The sequence below is a fragment of the Octopus bimaculoides genome, chromosome 8, assembly GCF_046866305.1.
Source record: "Octopus bimaculoides isolate indiv1 chromosome 8, ASM4686630v1, whole genome shotgun sequence".
Lineage (NCBI taxonomy): Eukaryota > Metazoa > Mollusca > Cephalopoda > Octopoda > Octopodidae > Octopus > Octopus bimaculoides.
The window spans coordinates 94,605,854-94,633,199 of NC_142935.1; the positions used below are offsets into that span (position 1 = coordinate 94,605,854).

Consider the following 27,346-nt stretch of genomic DNA (forward strand, 5'->3'; position numbering starts at 1 on the left):
ATATTCTTTGTTAGGTTATCTTATTTAGTTATCTTCCCTAATGAAAGCCTTGCTCTGTTTCTTGATAATGTTTTCTTTCAAACCATTTTAACGTTGAACATTTATTTTCTAATCTTAGATCTTACTTGCAACTACGGTTTCATTTGTACACGATAATAATCTACATTACATATTACATAATTTAAAACACTTTCTGAGTCATGAAATTTCAAGCTGTAGATCGATTTAATGTCTCTATTAGCACTAATGAAAATGATAATGTATATGTCCAGTCGGCCTGGACATACTAGACGTACTTAACGTATGAATCCACTAATAATAATATTCGATTATATCGAGATGGCAGGTTGCTTATATCATGCAGATGTAATAATTTATACTTTCAGTCACAGCAACGAAGAGTACTTCACGATCAACAAACCATATGTATAAATCGAGTGACTGAAATGTCGACTTGGGCATCAAGTATATCGAAGTAATAAAGTTAATGTCTGGTCATAGAGTGACCAATGGTTTCGCATCCACGAAGGTTGTAGCTTCGTAGACAACCCATCAGACTCTAGCCCGAAGACAAACTTATATATATATATATATATATATATGTATATATATATATATATATATATATATATATATATATATATATATATATATATATATATATATATATATATATATATATATATATATATGTATATATATATATATATATACACATACATGAAACATAACGTCTTGAATGGCACAACAATGCAGAGTGGACTATAATAACTGTTATAATTCAATTATTCATAGTCTGATATAACATTTCGGAATATAAAAATTCCTTCTTCAGATATTGCTAGGAATCGATCGAGTCACTGCTATAATCAGTTTTATTTATAACAGTTTTTTTTTTTTAATTTTTACCTTATATTATTATTTTTTTTAATGTTATTTATATTTATCATTTTAATTTTTTATCCTACCCACATATGTTTTTATTTTTATTTTATATCATTTTCAATTTATTTCAATTATTTCAGTATTTATTTTCATTTATTTTTATTATATTATTACATTATATTATTATTTTTATCATTTTGTTTTTGTCTGTATATCTTACCTTTGTCTGAATATTTTTATTATTTCTATTTTTATTAATATTCATTATTTACTTTTACTTATTTTTATATTTGTATTTTATATTTTAATATTTTTATATACTTTATTTTATTATGATTATATTTAAATAAAATTATTAACACACACACAAATAACTAAACATACTATCATCTACTTGGTCTGTTGGAGTATCTCAACCGATCAACATGTAGCTTCCTTAATGTCCTTTCGCCCTGATGCTATTTTGCTCTAAATCTTTAAAATGCAATCTTATTTTATTCTATATGTTTGTAATTTGTATTGAGTGTAAATTGAAACAATTGTAGGCAATGCTATTTAATAAATAGATTAATTTATATTCATTGAATCTCATCATTTTCTTGCTTAATAATAATAATAATATATATATATATATATATATATATATATATATATATATATATATATATATATATGTATGTATGTATACATATGCAGAGAGAGAGAGAGAGAGAGAGAGAGAGAGAGAGAGAGAGAGATTAGTAGAAAGAAAAGTTCTTGGAAATTGTTAGAAATAAGAATGTTGTTCTAATTTAAATATAAATAGAAAAAGAATAAAGTCATTCGCACTTATTTCTTCTCAAATCATATATGGATCAGCTAGAGAGTATAATGAACGATGAAGATAAAAGGTTAATGTGGATAAAGAAACCAGAAATCAAGATTTTGTAAAGAATCAGAAGGGGCAAGGCTGACATCGTGACTGAGGAAGATTTCAAGAAGGAATGATGAACAGTAGCGGCTCAAATGCAGCCATGGAAAATCTATGTAGGTAATGAATAAAGATGAAGTTAATATTTCCACCAGGAACACAAGAACTACCAGGAAGAGGCGCAAACAAGCAAAACAGTAAATATAAGTCAGATAAAAAAAAAACAAAGGAAAATAAAGTTTAATACTAAAAAGAAAGGCATTTCACAAAATAAAGGACACAATCCGAACCAATTTTAAGTTCTACCTAAAAGTTGTTAACTGGCGTTGATAAATTGGGATAAACTGCCGCTTTGCCTATCGATAACCATGTAAATGAACCTGTGGATGTGTGAAAAGTGTGGTTTACTTAGACCAGATAGCCAGCGTGTTTCATTGATCCCCAACGATTCTATTCTGAAAGATATCTTGATAGGCTAAAATAGTAGGTTTTTTGGGTTTTTTTGCCGAAGGTGTTTTGACCATTCGACCAGTGACAGACACTTTTTATAGGATGATTCATGAAATCAAATGTATACTAGTCTTAGAAAAGTCCGAGAAGTTAAATAGGTGTTTTTTTTTTCTTTTTTGTTTTTAACTGAATTTGCAGCTGAGATAAAGTATACGGTGATGGAATAGCATACAAGACAGAAAAAAAGACGTGAATATCGTATAAACGAATGCAGAATTTTAACATAATTGAATTAAAAATAGATTATCTGTTTTCCTAATTAATTGTAAATAATTATGAACCTTGTGCGCTAACTACAAAATTAGTACTTTGAACACCTGTAAAAATATGAATTATTTCAATCTAATTTTATCACGGTTACCATATGTCTCTTTACACACACACGCGCGCGCGCGCGTATATATATTTGATTTTCTTTATATATTTGATTCTCTATATTTAATACTCAATATTTCATATATTCAATAAGACATTCAACACTTCATTTCATTTTTCATTTTACCATTTATATTATATTATATATTCCATATTCTATATCCCACATTAATTTTATAAGAACATAAATAAAACATAAAAAACAGACAGAGTTGGAACTCTTTTAAATAATATATGTGTGTGTGTGTGTGTGTGTGTGTGTGTGTGTGTGTGTGTGTGTGTGTGTGTGTGTGTGTGTGTGTGTGTGTGTGTATGGTAGAATAATAAAAAGTAAGTTCATGGTACAGTGTTATATATTTTTAAAAAATGAGTAGAGATGGCATTTTGGGGGATAATTATTATTTGAATAATAATGTTAACAGCAGGTGACGCTGGTATGAGTTGCAAGCTTCTAAGAGCTGTTTTCAAACTGAAAAATGTATGTTTTGCTGGTTGCTTAAATAGTAAAACGTTTTTTCTTACACGTACACACACACAAAATATATACAAAAAGGGGAGAATAATATATAACAAAAAATACAAAATCATGTGTAGAAGAAGAAGAAGAAGAAGAAGGAGGAGGAGGAGGAGGAGGAGGAGAAGAAGAAGAAGAAGAAGAAGAAGAAGAAGAAGAAGAAGAAGAAGAAGAGGAAGAAGAAGAAGGAGGAGGAGGAGGAGGAGGAGGAGAAGAAGAAGAAGAAGAAGAAGAAGAAGAAGAAGAAGAAGAAATAAGTAAATGAAATAATGATAAAATTAAATATAAATATGAAATAAAAATAAAGATAATAAAGATAAGATTAATAGTAACTGAGAACGGAAGGGGAAAGAGGGTTAATTCTATCAAAAATAAAAAAATGGAATATTTTGGAGTAGTAAATATTGTTGTGAATTATCAAAAGATAACCGATGAGGTGCCTACTGACTTGAGGTAACCTACTCAGTTCTCACACATGGTATGGTGTATTCACACACACACACACACACACACACACACACACACATACATATACTAGCATAGTACACGCCTCTTAACCCTTATACCTATGCATGTACACACAAATATGCATACACGCATACATACATACATACACGCATACATACAAATATATAAATAAATGCGCCCTTTTAAAGCCTATCCAGGCTCATGGGCCCGGTTTCCCGGTTTCAATGGCGTACGTGCTCCCCAGCTGGACGGGACGCCAGTCCATCGCAGCGTGACTCATTTTTGCCAGCTGAGTGGACTGGAGCAACGTGAAATGAAGTGTTTTGCTCAAGAACACAACGCGTCGCCCGGTCCAGGAATCGAAACCACAATCTTACGATCATGATGCTGACACCTTAACCACTACGCCACGCGCCTCCACCATACATACATATACACATACATATGCATACACACACATACACAGACATATATATGTACATATATACACTTACATACTCATACACACAGAGAAAGGGGAGGAAAAACATCTATATATAACATTTTGAATGCATAAAATAGTACATACAAGAGTATATAATCATATGTAGTTTTCATTATTGCATTTATGTGTGTACGTGGAGGCGCAATGGCCCAGTGGTTAGGGCAGCGAACTCACGGTCATAGGATCGCGGTTTCGATTCCCAGACCGGGCATTGTGAGTGTATCTTAGATAAAATAGTGAGAATTTTCGACAAATGCTTCTCTTCGCTATCAGTCATGGTTTCAAATCGGCCAAAGCTACTCAAGAGATTTATACTTTGTACGGAGAAGGTACTATTGCTGAAAGAAATGCGCAGACATTGTTTTTACGCTTCATGGAGGAGATCTTCAACCTCACAGACTCTTTGCGTTCCCGCTGACCTGTTCAGTTCAATGGAGATCGATTGAAACGACCTCATTCATGAGGATCCGCACCAATGCACAAGTGATTTGGCCCTGCGGATCGGACGCACTCATGATACTGTCACCTGTTGTCTTCACTAGAAGAGTAATCTAGCAGAAACGACCCGACCAGCGACACGGTGTCCTACTTCAGCACGACAATGATCGCTCAATCGTTCTAATTTGAACATGACTATATTTCAAGAAATCGCTTGAGAAGTTATAAAGCACCCACCATATTCTCATTCTGAGCTAATTCTCTAATACAATGTTGCGGACCCTCATCAATGAGCTCGTTTCAATCGATCCTCATTGCAAGATGTTTCGTTCCACAACTATTTGTCAAAATTATCGCTAAAAAATAACGATTAAAATATATGGAAAAATGTATGAACGAATTTATACGACATCCAGTATATACATACATATATATACATGCACAAATGAATTAGAAACAGTTTGAGGTATATAAACAAAATCGAACGCACATACACAGAACTAACAACACCCCACCACCTGTATAAGCGTGTTCGATTTTGTTTATATATATATATATATGAATATATGTAAATAAAGTTATCAACATACAGCAAGTTGTATAGATATTCCGCTATAGAGGACTGAGATGGCTAACACAATATGCAATGATGTGTTAAATGTTGCAATCATTATTTCTTTTTCGTTGACGTCCTCTTGAAATGCGATAACGATCAACATACACGAGAAAATAATAGCGAACATGAAGATGATGATTGCATAGATGGAGAAGTTGGCATTGACTTGATGTAGTAGCTCCATTATTTCTTCGTATTTCTTCTGAATGTGAACCAATTTATTGTTAATGTCGCTAGTTGATTGTTCTTCCTCGTGGAGCAGCTTCAGTTTTTGTGAAAGGGCATGCAGCTCACAACAAATTACTTTCGCAAAGAAATAAAGTAGTATATCGTCGCTGAGTATTCCAGATGCGACAAACCAGCTTAAAATCCCGAAGTTTATACTTTCAAAAGTTTTATTCTTCCACATAGGTATACCTAGTAAAGATTTCACGGGAGATGGTTCAAATTTAACATTATAGGAAGAAATTACGATCCATATTATACTAACGATGATTATAATAACCGAAAATCCTACCATCAATTTAATATGCAGTTTTACTTTCCTCAAATATTTTTGCTCTCTTAGAGAAACAACACATGCTGAAAATTTCTCAAGCAATTTTCTGCCGTATACGACGTTGGTGATGATCTTCATTCCATGCTTAAAAACATCCAAAGAATAAAACAGCAGGAAATAGGAAAAGACAATAACTTTTCCTCTGCCCATCCAATGATAAAATGAAAAATATAAGCGTATTATATTCCAAATAAGAAACAATGAAACGATACTTTTGAAAACTATGAACAAATTCTTTTGGCGTTTTGTGAGATAACCAGGTGGGTACAAATCTTGACCAGAGAGCGCCGTAAGATGTAGTGCAGGTTTTAAAATATCTATCGGAATTTCTTCACTTGAATCTTTTATTGGTCGCCTATGGTCCATGTTGGTGGATTTACTGCATGTAGATACATCAGTACTAGAGATGACAAAAGGTGTTACATTATTACTTTGGTTCTTTGATTCGTTTTCTGGTATAATTGCTACGCCAGAACTTGAGAGAGGATTCTTTCCCTTACCAAACGTCAAGTGATTGTCTACCATTACAGTGCCTTGAAATGTTTGTCTGATGGTGGCATAGTAATATGTATTGGCTCTAGTAGTGTTGGTAGAGGTAGTGAACGTTGGTATTGATAGCAGCGATGGGGATATCTGTTGTTATGGTCATTAAAATTGTACTGATAATTGCTGTAAAATCGGGTGTTGTTCAATAGTTTTTACATTAAATGCTCCAGTTCATTAGTTACGGCTACAAAATAATGTAACATCGCATAAAAGAAACAATGGACTCGGATTCAAAACCTAACGTTTTATAAAGTAGATAGAATAACGTTGCAGTGATGGGCTATATTTGAGAATGAAACAGTGATCATTGGCCCAATGTTCAGGTATATAATATGATATTCAGGGAGTATGGATAATGTAATGTTGTGGTTATGCATGTAGGATAGTGTTCAGCTGATTATGCATATGATATGGCTTTGAGATGGCCTGAAAATAAAATAGTGTTGAAGTGATGTATATAATATAATGCTGAGAGGTTTTATAGAATATTTTGCTTGTATAATGCATAAAACCTCAGCAGTTGCCATGGAGAAGAATACAATCACTCAATTGAGTACTGGCACTATTTACACATGTACTTATATATCACACACCCGCACAAAACAAACACCAACGCTCACTCACACATACAGATATACACATATACCATACGCATTTGTCACGCATTATCGGTACCACCCATTATTGATTTATAAGTTATAGATAAAAAGATAAAGTATTGACGATCAGATGCCTGGAGAAAATCACCCAGCTTCAAAACTGGGACTTTTAGAATTTATAATCTCCAATACTTATTTCGAAATTTGTTTATTTTGGAAGGGCTCTAACTGTTCCTTGATAATGCTTTCTTTCAGGCCATTTTAACACTGAAAGTCTACTTTCTAATCTTAAGTCTAACTTTAAGCTACGGTTAGTTTGTACACGGTGGAGGCGCAATGGCCCAGTGGTTAGGGCAGCGGACTCACGGTCATAGGATCGCGGTTTCGATACCCAGACCGGGCATTGTGAGTGTTTATTGAACGAAAACACATAAAGCTTCACGAGGCTCCGGCATGGGATGGTGGCAAGCCCTGATGTACTCTCTCACCACAACTTTCTCTCACTCTTACTTCCTGATTCTGTTGTGTCTGTAATTCAAAGGGTCAGCCTTGTCACACTGTGTCACGCTGAATATCCCCGAAAACTACGTTAAGGGTACACGTGTCTGTGGAGTACTCAGCCACTTGCACGTTAATTTCACGAGCAGGCTGTTCCGTTGATCGGATCAACTGGAACACTCGACGTCGTAAGCGACGGAGTGCCAACAACAACAACAGTTTGTACACGATCATGATCTGCATCAAATATTGCATCAGTTAAAAAACACTTTCTGAGTCGTGAAATTTGAAGAAGTAGATCGATTTAATGTCTCTATTGGCACTAATGACAATGGTAATGTATGTTTCCAGTCGGCCTGTACATACTAGACGTACTTACATATTAATTCGCAAATCATAATATTGGATTATACCGAGAAGATAGGTTAGTCATATCATACAGCAGGAATAGTCATATTCAAGGATCCTTCAGCGTATATCACCCAGATTTTAATAATATAGGACTCAAAATTAGCCATTAATTATGACTAAAGCTTCTTTTGGCATAAATTCCACTAACAAATTATTTCATACGACTTCTGAAGAACTTACTTATATAAAGAAGCAAACCTGTAACCTTCATTGTGTTACCAAAATCTTATAGACAACATAAGTATCAGAATGTTTAACCCCATGACTTCTAAAGAGATTTTCTAAAGTACATATCCCCAATACGATAGGAATCTATCAGATAGCAACTTTAAGGATATCACAATCAAAGAGAATTAATATGGTTTTCAGCTGTAATCTCCCTGAGTGTGAAGACCAGCCAATGTAGGGTGAAAGTTTTTGACCCGGCTAGATAAACATGTGATTGACAGAAATATCTTCAAAATGTATTCTGTATAATTATATTACACTTGCGGTTCCAAAATGAAGACAGTTATCTCAATTAAGCCCATTATCCTAGATTCTTCATGCAGAAAAACATTAAGCCAGCAGTGTACGAAAATAAAATTCCCTCAAATATTCCAATCTAGATGATTGATGAAAAATACTACATAGGCATATGTGACAGTGCGTTCCATAAATTATTTACACCCATAACTCACCTTTCAGTCGCAACGATGAAAGGTACTCCACGACTAACCAACCAAGCATCAGGTGAAGGGTTTCGAAACAGACTGAGGGAAAGCGATCATTGCGCAGCAGAAATAACACATCCTGCTGAAGTCAGAGCTGCTATATCGATCAGTATACACACAAATCGCATACATTCATAGACACACACAAATACATACGCACGCGCACACATACACAGATGTGCACGTGCAGGTACTCACACGCATGCGTATACTCACCTACTCACCTGTGTATAGCCCTCCCATCCCACATACGGAGATTATGATTCTGAAAAAAATTTCCAAATATCTTTATAAAATATTTTTTTAAGAATTTTTTTCTCTAAATATGCGGAAAAATAATGAATTATAAATATAACACAACAATAAATTATAAAAAAAGGTGGAAGGGGGATAAAGAAGTTAAAAATGCAATATAAAGTGGTGCAATTATAAGCAAAAAAAGAAAAACGAAACATGAAATAAGGTTGCTTAGTTGCAGGAGGTGTAGAGGCAGTCAAAAGGAGGAGGGGGTTGTATTTAGTCCGAAGGGGATAGTAGTTCGTAGATTAAAGATATACCGCTGTTCCAGGCGGAGTCGAGAGTGTGTGGTAACGTGGTGTAGAGCGAGGCCAAAAACAGAGATATACATACATACATACATATATATATATATATATGTGTGTGTGTGTGTGTGTGTGTGTGTGTGTGTGTGTGTGTGTGTGTGTGTGCGTGTGCGTGTGTGTGTGTGTGTGTGTGTGTATGTATGTATGTATGTATGTATGTATGTATGTATGTATATAGAAAGAGATAAGAGAGAGAGAAAGTAAGAGAGATGTAAGTAGAATGAGAAAAAAGACTTGATAAATTGTTGAGTATAAAAATGTTCCAAATTAAACAAATAGAAAAAGAATAAAATCATTCGCTCTTGTTCCTTCTCAAGTCATATATGGATCAGCTAGAAAGTATAATGAAAGATAAAGACGAAGAAACGGTTAAGGCAGACAAAAACCCGAAATGAAGATGCTACTAATTTTGCAAAGAGTGAGAAGAGCCCAGAGTACATCGTGGCCGAAGATGACGTCAAGAAGGGAACGATGAACATTAGTGGTCAAACCCTACCATGGAAAACCGGTGCAGATAATAGAATAAAGGTGAAGTGAATACTTCTACGAAGAACACAAAAACTGCCTGGTAGAGACACAGACAAACAGAATAGTAAATACAAGTCAAATATCAAAAATAAAGGAAAATGAAATGGGTCATGCTAATATAAAAGTCTTTTGAAACATAAAGGGCTGAGTCGGTAAAACCATTAGGTTCTACTTAAAAAGTGAATACTGGGCTGGAGAAATGGAGATAAACTGCCGCTTTCCCTATAGATAACAATGTAAATGAACGTGTGGATGCGTGAAAGGTACGATTTAGTTAGACCAGATAGCTAGAATGTTGTTGTATTTTATTTTGTTTCTTTTTTGTTGACCCCCTTAAATTTCAATTCTCAAGGATATCTTGATATGCTAAAATAGTAGATTTTGTGCTGGAAATCTTTGACTTTTCGACCAGTGACTGGCTCCTTTCTAGAGTAATATACCAAATCAAGGATATACTTGTCTTAGGAACATCTCAGAATTTAAATAGCATTTTAAAGCTGCTTTTACTGGAATTACAGCTGAGATAGAGTATACAGTTCTGGATCAGCATACAAGGTGGGAAAAAGACGTGAATTTTGAATATACGAATGTAGAATTTCAATGTAATTGAACTGAATATAGATTAACTGTTTTCCCAATTAACTTTAAATAATTATCAATGTTGTGGACTAAACTCCAAAATAAGTACTTTCAATATCTATAAAGATATGAATTATTGAAATCCAATTTTATCGCAGTTAGCATGTGTGTGCTAACTTACCTGACCGCCTGAGCAGCACATGCCATTTGTTTCATTTGAAAATTTTAAAGCTCTACAGAAACGACAATTTGTGATTAGCACAGCAATTTTCAATATTCTAAACAAAAAATTATGAACACAGAAGAAAATTGTACAGTAATCCCTATTTTTGTAAGCACTTGTATGTATGTAGTATATTTTTATTTTGTATGCAGTATAAGTTAACCAAATAGAAGCACATGTATGAACTGCTAACTTAACGGTAAATGCCACAATAATTATTACAGATAAATTTCTTATATATATCAACTCTTTTACTCTTTTACTTGTTTCAGTCATTTGACTGCGGCCATGCTGGAGCACCGCCTTTGGTCGAGCAAATCGACCCCAGGACTTACTCTTTGTAAGCTTAGTACTTATTCTATCAGTCTCTTTTGCCGAACCGCTAATGTACGGGGACGTAAACACACCACCATCGGTTGTCAAGAGATGTTGGGGGGGGGGGTCAAACACAGACACATAAACATGTACACACACATACATACATACACACACAGACACATGAACATATACACAAAGATACATATATATATATACACACACATACACACACATACATATATACACACACATACACATAAACATATACACAAACATACATATATATATACACACACATACATATATACAACGGGCTTCTTTCAGTTTCTGTCTACCAAATCTACTCACAAGGCTACAAGGTTTGTAGCCGAAATTGTACTGAATCTTTTGATACCGCACACGTCGAAATCGGTGACTCGGTTTTGGAATGCATAAGGAATATGTATATATATATATATATATATATATATATAAAATTTAGAGAAAAGAACCACAGTTCCTGAACTCATCCATGAGAATCCACAGTCACATATAGAAAAAAATTTATAAGTAAATACACTAAAAAGAACAATAATAAAATACAAAGTAATAATTATTAAAATAATAAAATGACTACACGTGTTTTATAATCAAATTTTCAAATACAAACACACACACACACATATACATACATATATATATATATATATATATATATATATATATATATATATATATATATATATAAAGAATTTCTCGGTCGGCATTTTTCGAACAATTATGGTCTCTGTTAGTATATATGTTTTCATGCAAGTGTATTAACTACACCGTTAACTCCTATTTCTAGCAATGTAGGTGTTTCCTAACTCTCTAGTTACATTTAATGCCAATAATAATTCTCCTTTTTGGTGAAACATTGCAAACTGCTGTTTACATTACTTATACACACACACGCACACGCACACGCACACGCACAAACACACGCACACGCACACGCACAAACACACGCACACACACACACACACACACACACACACACACACACACACACACACACACACACACACATATATATATATATATATACAGTAATCCCTTTCCATATCGCGGTTTAATTTTTTAAGCTTATTTAAGCTTTTGTCGATTCCTCTGTGGCGTTCATTTGCATTTCTTATAAAATAAATATATACAAATTACAAAAATAATTTTTAAAAACATACAGCACAGTACTGTTTCTACTTCGGGATTTTCGTCTATCGTGGGGTTTTTGGAACATAACGCCCACGATAGTCGAAGGATTACTCTGTGTGTGTGTGTGTGTGTGTGTGTGTGTGTGTGTGTGTGTGTGTGTGTGTGTGTGTGTGTAAGTAATATAAACAGCATTTTGCAATGTTTCGCCAAAAGGAGAATTATCATTGGCATCAAATGTAACTAGAGTGTTAAGAAAGACCTATATTGCTAGAAATAAGAGTTAAAGCGCTCTAATGCTGTAGTTAATACACTTGAATGAAAACATATACTAACAGAGACCATAACTGTCCGAAAAATGCCGATCGAGAATTCTTAATATTCACATCAGTTTCAGCAATTTCCGTTGCCTCATCGGTTAAGCCTGCTCGGTTGTTCGGCTTTTCTCGGATATGTTTCGTCATTAGTATTTATGTTTTCATCATCCAAATTATTGGATGATTTAACAATTCTTTAATGTATATATATAAAATCAATATAACAGCAAAAAGGAGAACTATAATTGTCACTAAATGTGACTAGGGTGTTATGAAACACCTACATTGCTAGAAATAAGAACTAAAGTGCTCTAATGCTGTAGTTAAAGCACATGAATTTATATATATATATATATATATATATATATATATATATATATATATATATATATATATATAAAATTTATTAATAAGGGTAGAAATTGATATTAATTAATTAAAACCAGTGGTCTAGCATATTAAAAAAATCCGAAGATTAAAATTATATTACATACAAAAAAAAGAGGAATGACCAGCAAAAGTGGACTCCTATATGCTAGAAATAGATGCCGAATATATTCGGCATATGAGAACATATTCTTCGTGGTTAGATGATTCGGCATCTATTTCTAGCATATAGGAGTCCACTTTTGCTGGTCATGCCTCTTATTTTTGTATGTTATATATATATATATATATATATATATATATATATATATATATATATATATATATATATATATATATATATATATATATATATATATATATATATATATATATATATATATATATATATATATATATATATATATATGTATATATATATATATATATGTGTATGTATGTATATATATATGTATGTATGTATGTATGTATGTATATGTGTATATACACTGTGTTTTAATATTTCGCTTTGGCATCATGAGAATAATAACCTAGTATAGAACTCAATACAAGTTTGCTTCAGAACGAAGTGTTAGACGAGTGTCGATTGGTAATAAGAAAATGAGATGACAAAGATCAAAAACAGTTATGCTATGAACTTCATTAGCTCACTGCTTTTTTCTGCAATAGAGTGCAGTGGACTCAAAGCTGAGTGCGTGAATAACACCCTATGGCTTCATTGGACACTCGAATATTAAGTGCAATTTAAGGCGGCGAGCTGGTAGAAACGTTAGCACGCCGGGCGAAATGCTTAGCAGTATTTCGTCTGTCTTTACGTTCTGAGTTCAAATTCCGCCGAGGTCGACTTTGATTTTCATCCTTTTGGGGTTGATAAGTTAAGTACCAGTTGCGTATTGGGGTCGATGTAATCGGCTGGCTCCCTCCCCAAAAATTTCGGGCGTTGTGCCTAGAGTAGAAAATAATATGAAGTGCAATTTATTTGAACAGAGGCCTTGTGTATTATATAAGGAAGGCTTTCTTAGTGAGAAAGTCATTATTGATGTATATAAAAAAAATGATTATATCTAAAAGGTAATTAGATTTAATAGTAGAGTTATATGTGTGTATATATATATATATACATATATATATATATATATATATATATATATATATATATATATATATATATATATATATATATATACATGTACGCACTCACTCAAAAACAAACGCAGAAAGACATAGACAAACGCACACAACACACGGATTCACAAGTACATGCATACACGCAAACAGACATACTCATGAATATATATATATATATATATATATATACACATATATATACATACATATCTATATGTATATATAAATATGAATATATATATATATATATATATATATATATATATATATATATATATATATATATATATATATATATATACATTACAATTAAAAGGGTAAAGGATTATCAATTTGTTAATAAATTAATAATTAATAATTTTTACCAAGCCCTTCGGTATGTAAGCACCATTATCGGTGTGGAACTTATTTAAAAGCTCTTATACATTTATAAACAAAATTAAGGGATCAGCAACAGGTTGCTTCAACACATTGAACTCCGGTATGTGGTGAAGCAACCTGTTGCTGATCCCTTAATTTTGTTTATATATATATATATACAGAAAACAAAAGATGAAGACAGGTGAAGAAAAAGCAAGCAAGTGTACTCGTTTAACGCTCGGGAAAAATAGAAAAATCTTTCATGTTTCGAGCCTACACTCTTCATCAGAACTGATTGAGAAGAAAAAAAGACGGAGAGAACGAAAAAGAACAGAGAAAGAAAAGGGAAGTGTAGGGATTAACGGTTCTATATATATATATATATATATATATATATATATATATATATATATATATATATATTAATGCATGTATATAAAATGATTAAATAATTAGCAACGTACAGCAACTTGTAAAGAAATACCACTGTAGAGGACTGTGATGGCCAACGCAATGTGCAATGCTGCGATCATAACTGATACTGCTTTTTCTCTCATGACGGCATCATCGCGAAATGAGATTACGATAAGCATACAGGAGAAGATGATGGTGAACACAAGGAGAGTGACTATATAAATGGAGAAGTATGTGTTGACTTGATGTAGCAGCTCCATTATTCCATCGTATTTCTTTTGTAGATGTATCAACTTGCTGTCAATGTCACTAGTTGTTTGTTCTTTATCGTCGAGGAGTTTCAGTTTTTGTGAAAGGGCGTGCAGCTCGCAACAGATTATTTTCACGAAAAAATAAAGTAGCACAACGTCGCTGAATATTCCAGAAGCGATAAACCAGCTTAAAATCCCGAAGTTTATCATTTCAAAAATTCTATTCCTCCATTTTGGTACGAATTGTAAAGTTCTCATGGTGAATGGTACATCAGTAGAAGTAACGATATTTAATATATTAACAATTATTATGATAGTCGAAAATCCTATCATCAGTTTAATTTCCATTTTTAATTTTTTGAAATAGTTTTGCTCACTCAGAGAAACATCGTAAGTCGTGAATTTCTCAAGTAACTTTTTGCTATATACGATGTTGAAGATGAATTTCATACAATGTTTTGAAATTTCTATAAAATAAAACAGAAAGAAATTAAAATAAACAACAGCTGTTCCTTTGTTCAACCAAATATTAAATGAAATACATAAGCGTATTATATTCCAAATATAAAAGAGTAAAACAATACTTTTGAAAACTTTGAACAAGTTTTTTTGGTGTTTGGAGAGATAACATGAGGGATAAAACTCTTGACCGGAGAGCGCCGTAAAATGTAAAGCAGGTTTTAAAACGTGCATCAGTATTTCTTCACGTGAATCTTGTGTTGGTCGCCTGTGGTCCATATTGATGGATTCATTGCAGGGACATACATCAGTACAAGAGATGACAAAAGGAGTTACATTATAGCTTTGTGAACATGTATTACTTGGTTCGTTTTCTGTCATAGCTGCTACACGGGGTTTCGGCAGAAGTTTTGCGATTATTTTGTTTCTCTTACCAGGCATCAGGTAACTGTCTTCCACTATAGTGGCTTTACTGTGGTTCTTGTGATGGTAGCGTGGGAAAATATATTGAGTGTGACGGCTGTAGTGGTGTTAGTAGTGGTAGTGATAGTGGTTATATTGGTACTAGTAATTGCTGTGAAGTCGGGTGCTATTTTATTCTCTGGTTATTAAATGCTCCAATTCATCAGTTACGGCCACAAAGATCATGTACACATTATTAAAAGACGATAATGAACTCGGATCTAAAATCTGATATTTTTTAAAGTGTTTCATACAGATGAAGGTTCAGTCCTACTCGAAGGACGATAAAATAATGTTGAGATGATATACGATATTCGGGAATGAACCAGAGATCATTGGTCCAACTTTGATGCATAGAATATGATATACTATTCAGTTATTGTGGATAACGTGATGTTGAGGTTATGCATGTAGGATAGTATTCAACTGATTATGTATATGTTATAGCTTTGAGATGGCGTGAATATAATGTAATGTTTAATTGATGAATATAATATAATGTTGATGTGGTTTATATATTTTGTTGGCATGATGCATAAAAGATTCAGCAGTTGCCGTGGAAAAAAAAACAATCACACACTGGAGTCCTGATACTATTTACATATGTATTTATATATCAATACTCACCATTCTCTCACATTCATGCACAAACCCGCACACAAACGCAAACACACCGTGGTCATACACACGTACAGATATGTACATACAACATACAGGCTTGTCACGCAAACAATATATCGGTATCACCCATTATTGTATGTATGTCATAGATAAAACGATATAGTATTGACGATCAGACGATTTGATTTAGAATATCTCTTGCAGCAGGATTCGTTTTTGTTAGCTAGCTTGAGAAGGACATGAACGACACATATTGTCATTGGCTTTACCTCTATAATTACATCCTTTTTCCTGAATGATAACTTACAGTCGGTGGAAGTCACAGATATAAAGCTAAGCAGACCAATGCCAATTCGGTGTTTCTTCACATGTTTTTTGCCATCGGAAGGCCTATATATACAACGCTATTTTACTGTCGACGTTATAAATCAAAATCATTGTACATTTTAAAATCAAAGCACTATAATCATTGAACCGTCACTAATGATCCTATGAAATCCATGGACACAACCACATTTCCTACATTGACTACTCTCACCTTAAAACATGTATAACGGCCTTATGACTTAACAATATTCAGTCAATACTTCCCTTAGAAGAGAATATCGATCGGTGAATCCTTTTTTTAAAATCATTATAGCTCATTTAGAACTGAGCATTTTACTGATATATGTGTGTGTGTATACATGTGTGTATGTATCTGTGCGTATAGTTATAATATGCATTATAGTTATGCATGAATACGCATATATGAAAAATGCATCCATATACATAGATGGATTGGCGAATAGTTGCTTTTATAAACGAAGGAAAAAGTAGTTTGAAAATAAAGTAGTTTGAAAATAAAGTAGTGTGTGTATATTTAATTAGTAGCTGTAGCTCTCTGCCTTGTCATTAATGTATCACGTTTACAATTATTGAAATAACCGAAACAGGGAAGCAGCGTGAGTATAGATAAGCAAGAATATTCACGCATTTGCATATTCGCAAATGCAATATGACTGTCAACAATCTTCCAAGATTTGGTAAGTTTATTGAAAAAAAAGAAAAAAAACAGGAAATCAGTGACAGTTATCTATTAGCTTGTCAAGCGCAGACTATATGGTATATTCATTTATCACGTGCGTAAAAAAAAAATACATAAGGGAGGAAAGTGGTCATGATTTATATAGTTTTAGTATATGATGAATAAATTTATACCCTTTTCTAATCATATGATCCTCTTTTTAAGTTTTAGCAAATATATGCCTAAATTAAAATATTTCATATAGTTTTCAGCTAGGAATTTTTCAGGCGTGGCTGTGTGGTAAGAAGCTTGCTTCCCAACTACATGGTTCTGGATTCAGCCCCACAGCATGGCACCTTGAGCAAGTGTCTTCTGCTATAGCTTCGGGCCGACCAAAGCCTTGTTAGGTGCCATGTCCACCGCTTTGTGTTTGTCACTGCTTAACAACCGATGCTGGTGTGCTTACGTTCCAGTAAATTAGCAATTCGGCAAAAGAAACCGATAGAATAAGTACTGGGGTCGATTCATTCGGCCAAAAATTTCTTCAAGTCGGTGCCCCAGCATGGCCGCAGTCTAATGACTGTAAAAGATAAAAGATAAAAATAAAAAGAATCAGTAAGATTCATCATCACCGATCGTTTGTTACTAATCGCAAAAAGCTGCAATAGAATAACATACTTCTAAAGACAGGGATAACAACATCGAGAACTATCAATGTTCGGATGGGTGAGGTAGTGTCTATAAGGGATCAACAACTCTAATATATGCCTTTCTAAAGCATTAGTTTATCGAGCTACGGTGTCCCTTACCGAAAATAGCGAAGTAAAAAGTAGAGCTTGCCGAAAATGCCTTTAAAGAATGTTCTTGTAACAAATATATTCATTCAGACACTCTACGTGTGTAGAGACATTACCTTTCAGATTGAAGCTTGAGTCCCGAGTCAGTTCAGCGTTCTAGACTAATTTGTGAATATATTGGCTAACGCCTAATAAACCCAAAACTTTGTCCTCCTGTGCAGATATCGGCAGCAGCAAACGTCCTTGTTTAATGACTCCACAACTGCACCAGCTCGTCCAAGTCATTTTAGGACTTCAGACTCTCAGTTAATGCCGCTACAAATCTCATTGCCGAGATAAGTTAAGCGGTCAACAAATTCAACATTGTCACCTGCAGCAGAGACAGACGAGATGAAGTCCTCTAAGAAGCCACTGAAAGACTGGATCTTTCTCTTGACCCAAGAGACTCTACGACCTCATTCAGTGAAAGGAGAGCGCTCCTAAAGACATGTAAAAACTCAACAAGAATATTTTCCTCATCAGCAAAATCTAGGTTCGTAATTCTAGTTTCACCAATGAGCGAACCACAAGTTGATTGAGCCACCATTTGGCCAAGTATCCAATTCATGCCGACATTGAACAGAGTGAGAACCAGGACACACTGTGATGGACCCCAGATCTAATTGGGGAAAAGTTAGATGTTGAGCCCCCAATCCGAACCACATTGTGTGCAAGGCCACCATGGATCCAATTATTTGAGAAGGTATACCTCACAGCTCTAGAATCCTCCAAAGTACATCCTAGTCCACCGAGGCAAACGCCTTGCGAAGGTCTACATAGGCTACAAGCAACCCCTGCCGAAAGCTCTCTTCACATTCAATGAGAACACAAAGAGCCAGGATTCTGTCCGCAGTTGATCACAATGGCGTGAACTCTAACTACTCGGCCGCTGATAATTTCGCACTTCGTTCAAAATGACCCTGGTAAAGAACTTACCGGACACTGAGATGTGTGTAAGAGCCCAATAATTGTTGCAGTGTGGTGATCGCCTTCACCTTTCCAGCGCGGAATAATTATGCCCCTCTTCCAGTCAGGCGGTATGATGCTGCTGCTCCAGATTGAGCAAAGTCTCGGGTCTTTAAATCTCTGATCCTCCCTGTCTGCTTTATACACATCCAAACACACACAGACACACACGCACACGCGCACACACACACACACACACACACACACACACACACACACACACACACACACACACACAGTCATAAATACTGGGCACAGCTACATAGACTAACCCTCGGGACCGAATCCATCACCGCGAAGAGAGTGAATAATTGACAAATTTTAAGTGAATACATGCAACTGAAGTCGCGATTGCAGGTCGCACGTGGGTGTCGGGCCGAAAACTAGCGTTCGACAGCGACAATACCGTCGGTTTTTCGCATTGGTGGCGGTACAAACATTCGACTGAGACCGATGCATACGGGACGCCGCATCAGCCGCGCGCAGCGTGCGGATCCGGCCGTGAAGCGGCTTCACACCTTTTCATTTTGGTGACTCTAGATAACTATCAGTAGGTTAGTACAGGCTGGGCTCAACTAGCCTTTGCGTGACGTGTTCCCTGCGGTTCCGCTCTATCAACTGTCGACGCCCCGGTAATGCCGATCATGGAGGTAAGAGATACCAAGGAATCAGGGTTCGATTCCGAAGAAGGAGCATGAGAATCGACAACCACATCTAAGGAAAGGAACAAGCGCACAAATTACCTACTTCCAACACGGGGAGGTAGTGTCGAAAAATAAAGATGCGAAGCTCTGACGAGGCTCCATTATCGGAATAAGTACACTTCAAATCCATTAACGAAGATCGGTCGGAGAAATTCCAGGTCCAGTGACGTATGTTAAAATTGCTGCATTTTAAAAGCTTGTCGTCGTAATTCGGGTCTCGGAAATGTGTTACAGCACATTCGGGTCGGCTGCACCTTCACAGGCACGCCCCGAACTCATCTGCGTCAGGCGTCTTTTCGTACTTCATATATGTATGCATTTATTTACATTTTATTTACAGCAAAGTAATCAGCTCTTCTATGTTCTGCTCTGTTTTGGAGAGGACAACCCTCACTTCTGGTGAGACATCCAATCGATTTCGTGACTTCGTTTTGATGGCAAAGAGAGTGGAAAACGCGGTCTCACACTCATTGATGACTGGAAATGGCATCAGTAGTTTAAGAGACAACTTTGCATCATCAAGATATAACCGTGCCATTTCAATCCAAAAGTCAGAACAGCACATTTCACGGAAAAACATTTTGCATCTCGATCATTGACCAAATCAATGAACTGCTCTTGAATTAAATTGTCTTCTGTTGGCTGATCGCTAACAGGGTGTTCTTGATAAAGCGGTAGTATTTGTCAAAAAAGAGAATATTTCTCTGCTAAGTATTGACATGTGCTGTTTCATGAGTTCAATGATATTGTCATCTACATGAAGCACGTTTTCATCAATAAACAGGTTTAGTTGAGGAAATGATGCAAAGTTCTTTCTATCCAACATTGGATGCCAAAGTTCAAGCTTCATTTTGAGAGCAGTTAGTTTTTCAGGAGAATGAAGCATGGTTGTAACATTCCCTTGCAGTGAAAGAGTGATGGCATTAACGGACTCGAATATGACACCAACAATGCCAAACAGATCAGAAAACGAACATCTGGGAATCTGGCGTGCAAATCTGATCTGGCGTCTTGTAAAAAAAAAACGTGGATTTCTTTTCGTAGAAAGAAAACACCTCTTTATTGTTTTCTTCTCGGAAGCCATCTCACTTGTGTATGCAACAGAAGCGTTTCGAATTCAGAATCACTTTCTTTGCACAACTCTGCAAATAAACGGGAGTTGAGTGCGTTCTCTTTGATGAAGTTCACCGCTGTAATCCCGTAATTCAGAACATTTAACTTATCAAGCTTGGTTTTCCCCATTAGTGTTTGTCGATAAATTATGTTCTGTGTACCAATAGCACCTGGGGATTTTTCTTTCACAAAAGTCTGAAAACCAAAACGGCAACTAAGCATTGCCGGAGCGCCGTCGGTGCATATTCCAATGACATGCTCTCTGATATCATGTGTCTCAAAAAGTTTGTTCACTTTGTTAAATATTTCCTTTGTGGTTGTTTTGGTACTGAGGGTTTCGAAAAGCAGGAATTCGTCCTCCAGGTGATTGCTATGTATATAACGTACATTAACACACATAGACGCACATTTGGGGTAAGTTGGAAACATTCATCGTTTCATCAGGATGGATCACGAAAAAGTTCAAAAGCGAATTGTGAATCCTAGAGACCAACTACGACAGAATGTTATCAGACAGCTCAGTTATTCGTCTGCTGACAGTATCGTTTAAGAGAGACATGCTTCAGCTTCTGAAGTTCAGAACTTCCTAGCACATTCGATATGATAACTCTGCAGCAAGGCAATATCAACTCTTCGCCAATATTGTGGGGCTTTTTGGTAACAGTTATGTTCCTTGAAACCTCGTAGGATGCCTTCAAACCAACCGTAATGTCCAGCGAAAACATTCCTGTGTCATCAAGTCTGGATTTCGTCAATCCTTCGGCTTCGTGTCTGAAGAAGTTTACATCTCTATTTATTGAACTGGGATGCTTCGTTTCGAAGTGCCTCTTTAATTAGCTGGGCTTTAGTGTAGTAGACACCAAAACCTCGGAACACAAAACACACCGTGGGTTCATTCTCCGTCAGACTTTATCACAGTAAAATCGAATTTCAAATAAGATTCGTCATATCTCATTTTCTCTTTCGGAGGCATTATAAAAAAGATAAAATTCAGTAAACCAATTTCATATAACTACGTTGTATATTTATTTCGCATTTGTCATATACTACGGGATGCACAAATTATCAACAAAGCTTACCTCTCACTATCAATTATTGAAGAAATCCATAGTTTTATCTGTGGATAAACCTCCTGATCGAGAAGGTGATATAAATAACGGTACTTTGTATCTCGGATAAGAATATCTCTCGATAGAAAATGTGCATTGACTCCTGTAAGAATATAGAATCATATTTGCCGTCTACGTGTGTGGAAAAAATATAGCAAATATGAACGAAACATGCTCACGCGCGCACAGACATACTCGCTTAAGTATATATTAGTAACAATTAAGCAATGGCAACAGGTAAAATACATAGGACAAGATACAGTCAAGGTAATTACCCTCTTTCTTCAGCTGTTAAATGGAGTTCAAGGTAATTTAGGTGCCTTAATCGGCACCTAAATTACCTTCAAAGCTCTCAAGTTCGTACTTAAAATCGCACAAGTATAAAATCGCATAAGTTAAATATTAGCCTGAATTTCAAAGATAAACAAACAATGCGATATGAAGTAACGGAGGATATTAATTAAAAGGCTTTGGAAAACAAGAAAGAAAAGTATATAACTACAAAACGGAGATGATTTTGCGAAGTGTAACTCTATAAGGAATGAAAGTACATGGTCTGATGTTTAGCCCTTGAAAAAAAGGAGTGACAGGACGGAAATCAAAGGGACCAGTAGCAGGTCCGGGGTAAGAACCCCACACGCGCGCGCAAACAAGGCTGTAAAATTAGAATCGCATAAAGACGTAAAGGTATTATGAGAATGAGAAAATCATGCAGAAAAGGGGAGGAAAGAGAGAAGGAATTGAGCAAGAAGAAAAGATGGAAGAGTAAACGAGTGTTACAAAGAAGGAGAGAGAGAGAGGGGGAGAGAGAGAGAGAGACGGACAGAGAGAGAGAGAGACGGACAGAGAGAGAGAGAGACAGACAGAGAGAGAGAGAGAGACGGGCAGAGAGAGATAGAGAGAGACGGACAGAGAGAGAGAGAGAACGAGAGAGAGGGGGGCGGAACGGAGAAGTAGAAGACAAAATGTTATAGAGAAAATAATTGCTGAAAGAGAGACAAATTTAGGCAAAACATTTTGCGTGGTAAAATAAAACACATAAAACACAGATAACATATAAAATACACAGGACAAGATACAAACTTGCTGTTCAGTAAGATGGAAGCAATTTCAAAACTTCACTTCTATTTGATGGTAACAAAATCTTTTGTTTATATATATATATATATATATATATATATATTCTTTTATTCTTTTACTTGTTTCAGTCTTTTGACTGTGGCCATGCTGGAGCACCGCCTTTAGTCGAGCAAATCGACCCCAGGACTTATTCTTTAGAAGCCTAGTACTTATTCTATCGATCTCATTTGCCGAACCGCTAAGTTACGGGGACGTAAACACACCAGCATCGGTTGTCAAGCGATGATAGGGGGGACAAACACACACATACAAACATATACACACACATACTTATATATATATACATATATACGACGGGCTTCTTTCAGTTTCCGTCTACCAAATCCACTCACAAGGCTTTGGTCGGCCCGAGGCTATAGTAGAAGACACTTGCCCAAGATGCCATGCAGTGGGACTGAACCCGGGACCATGTGGTTGGTAAGCTAGCTACTTACCACACAGCCACTCCTACACCTATATATATATATATATGTGTGTGTTTTACAGTGATCCCCTTCTTTAATCTTTTCATCTTCTTTTCTTCTCTCTTTTTCTTCCTTTTTTTCTTCTCCCACTTCTCCCTCTAGTGCGCATGCATTTGTATATACAGTCTAATGAAATTTTCACATTATATTCATAATAATACGCATGTTTTAATAAATGTGACGTTATTATTTTATTATACCGGTATGTTTTGTTTTTTTTTCTCACAGTAAATGGTATGTAAAATGTGCAGTTTGGCTTGATTAGCTGGACAACGCTTTTCTTTAACCAAATAGTCAATTTTGTGTTATACCATGAGAGAAGCAGTTTTAGCCGGGAATTGAACGGCTTGCCCTAAAAGAAGAACTAATCTTTATACAAGATATTGCACCTCGACAGGGAGGCCGCGATTCGCAAATGGTTGAATGGAAAATTCCCCGGAAGAAGAATTGGAATCGAATCTACAGCTATACTGTACTAGCACGCTAGGATCTCTTCTCATGTTTATTTCAAAAGCGAAATAAGGTGTATTTCACTGGCCCTAGATATATAATAGAAGTGAAAGTATTTCGGTTCTTTTTTCCGAGATTTCAGCTGAGATATTCCAGAATCCTGTGTTGGAACGACAAAAGAAAGATATTGAATTTAGAGGTCTCCATGTAGAAATTCCTACAGAGTTAGCGACTCAATATAATTAAAACTTGTATTCTCAATAAATTGCGTATTATTATGAATATAGTGTACAAATTCGAAATAGATATTTTGAATATTATCAATACTGGTTTTAAAATTCTGGCACAAGGCCAGTAATTTCAGGGAGGAGATAAGTCAATTTCATCGACCCCAGACCCCAGTATTCAACAAGTACTTATTTTATCGACCTCGGCGGAATTTGAACTCAGAACGTACAGTCGGCCAACATGTCGCTGCCTTGAAAAATATTAATATTAATATACATACATACATATACACAGACACACACATGTATGTATATATATATATATATATATGAGTGTGTGTGTATTGTCGTGGCACTCCGTCGGTTACGACGATGAGAGTTCCAGTTGATCCGATCAATGGAATGGCCTGCTCGTGAAATTAAAGTGTAAGTGGCTGAGCACTCCACAGACACGTGTACCTTTAACCAGTTCTCGGGGAGATTCAGCGTGACACAGAGTGTGACAAGGCTGGCCCTTTGAAATACAGGTACAACAGAAACAGGAAGAAAGAGTGAGAGAAAGATGTGATGAAAGAGTACAGCAGGGTTCACCATCACCCCCTGCCGGAGCCTCGTGGGGCTTTGGGTGTTTTCGCTCAATAAACACTCACAATGCCCGGTCTGGGAATCGAAACCACGATCCTACGACTGCGAGTCCGCTGCCCTAACCACTGGGCCATTACGCTTCCATACACATACACACACACACACACATGCATTATACATATCTGCTAAAGTCTGTGTGTTCGTGTGTGTATGTATGTAAGTACTGCACACATAATAACAAATAGATAAATAAATGAATAAACATACAGCAACTTGTATAGAAATACCACCGCAGAGAATAGAGATTGCCAAGAAGGCTTGTGTTACTGTCATTGATGTGACAACCAGTTTTTCATCAACGTCAACATCCGTCTGAAATATAATGTAGATCAGCGTGCAAGTGACAAGAATAGCAAACAAGAACGTCATGACTACACAAATGGAGAAGTAGGTGTTGACTTGTTGTAGTAGCTCCATTATTTCTTCGTATTTCTTCTGTAGATGAATGAACTTACTGATAACTGTTTGTTCTTGGTCGTCTCTCACTGTTTCTTGCTGGTCATCGAGCACTTTCAGTTTTTGTGAGAGGGTATGCAGCTCACAGCAGATTATTTTCACTAAGAAATTAAGTAGTAAATCGTCGCTGAGTATTCCAGAAGCGATAAACCAGCTTAAAAATACGGTGTTTATTATTTCAAAAGCTTTGTTCTCGCACATTGGTATATGTAATAAAGATCCCACGGTAGATTCCGTAAATGTAGTCGAAGACAATACGGTTATTATTGTTATGCTCGTTATTATTACGAAAGTTGAAATCTTCACCGATAATTTAGCCTTCCGTTTTAATTTCCTGAAATATTTTTGTTCTGTCATAGGAAAATACGCCGTGAATTTCTCTAACAATCTTCTGCCATATACGATGTTAAAGATGAGCTTCATACTATGTTTAAAAACTTCCATAGAATAAAACAGCACGAAGTTCAAATAGACTATAAATTTTCCTTGAGTCGCATTTATGTCAAACATGAAATATAACCGTATTATATTCAAAACCAAAAACAGTAAAACGATACACTTAAAAACTTTACATAAACATTGTTGGCGTTTAGTGAGATAACCTGATGGATAAAATTCTTGACCGGAGAGCGCCGTAAAATGAAGTACAGGTCTAAAAACGTCCACCAGAGTTTCTTCATTTAAAAACTCTGTTGGTTGCTTGTGGTCCACATCAATAGACTCCATGCAGTTAGACACAACAGTGCTCGAGATGACAGCCCTAGTAAGGTGATTGTTTTCCGAATATGTATTCCTTGGTTCGTCTTCTGGCATAGTTGCTACACTGGGATTTGACAGCAGTTTTGCAATTATCTTGTTTCTTTTACCCGGCATTTGGTAAATATATGGTATAGTGGCGCTGATACTTCTGTAGTGGTGGGTTCTGGAATAGTTGAGGAGGCTGTAGTACTGGTGATTATATTAGTAGCTGGTTACTGAGGCCTTGGTGATAGCTGTGTTAGTGGTGACTGTAGTGATGTTGACTTTAATAAAGGCAGCAATAGTAGCGATGATGCTTGTATTGGTGATAGTATTTGCAGTGGTAGTTGCAGCTAAATTTGTGGTGATGGTATTTATTGTGATGGCGGCCACTATGGTAGTGGTGGTACTGTTGCAAGTGGCTGAAGTAGTAGTAACCGCAGTGAGGTAGTAGTTACACTAATTGCAGTAAATATATTGTGCTGTGTTGGCCTGTTATTCTACGCATTGATCTTAAAACATACCAATTCAGTGATAAATTATTCAAGATGAAATCAATTAGCAAGAGCTAAAACAAACAAAATAAACGACTGACTCGTAGATCTTACAGCTGTTGTTGTTTAACCCCAACTCAGCTCTGATTGAGCAAGCCTATAAACAATGTTGTTCTTGTTATGACCATTCCGTGAATTTTATATCGGAGATTATATTGTGCATGATGTGCTTTCCTTTCTAAGATAACAGGATGTGATTTCAGAAGGATTTTACAGCTATGTCAAGCGAATGCAGTGGACAACGGAGAGTGTCCTGCGTGGCGTCATGTGGTGCAAAGTGGATCACGGTACTAAAGGTTCGTATTTTCTCCGAAGACAGTAAAATACTATTGAGATGATGGGCGGCACTCGGGATATAAGCATAGAATCTCTTGCTTCAGACTTGGAAGAGAAATCATCTCCAGTAACGATATATATATATATATATATATATATATATATATATATATATATATATATATATATATATATATAAAACTTTGATGGGTGACGTACAAAATAAAGTGTCCACGTGTGTGTTGCATATAATACAGTGTTGAGAGAGTGCTTATAACATAGTGTTGATATGGTTCATATAATATAGTACGGTGTTAAAA

At 35.6% G+C, this 27,346-nt stretch overlaps 2 protein-coding genes across 4 annotated transcripts in view; one reads left to right on the plus strand and one right to left on the minus strand.

Moving 5' to 3' along the window:
• The window catches only part of LOC106874590 (uncharacterized), a 41,288-nt gene extending 14,610 nt beyond the window's left edge, over positions 1–26,678 (minus strand). The window contains exon 1 of one of the 3 annotated variants that reach the window (XM_014922378.3): positions 25,210–26,678. In XM_014922378.3, coding sequence (XP_014777864.1) covers positions 25,210–26,331 — 1,122 coding nt within the window. In that variant the 5' untranslated portion in view covers positions 26,332–26,678. Of the gene's footprint in view, positions 1–5,174; positions 7,318–14,599; positions 16,905–25,209 lie in introns of those variants that run through there. The other 2 variants (XM_052970257.2, XM_052970256.2) reach the window with 2 other exon arrangements.
• A 237-nt stretch (positions 26,679–26,915) lies between these two features.
• LOC149134507 (uncharacterized) overlaps positions 26,916–27,346 on the plus strand; it is a 53,689-nt gene continuing 53,258 nt past the window's right edge. The window contains exon 1 of the mRNA XM_089356817.1: positions 26,916–27,046. Within this exon, the coding sequence (XP_089212943.1) occupies positions 26,969–27,046 (78 nt within the window). The 5' untranslated portion in view covers positions 26,916–26,968. The remainder of the gene's footprint in view (positions 27,047–27,346) is intronic.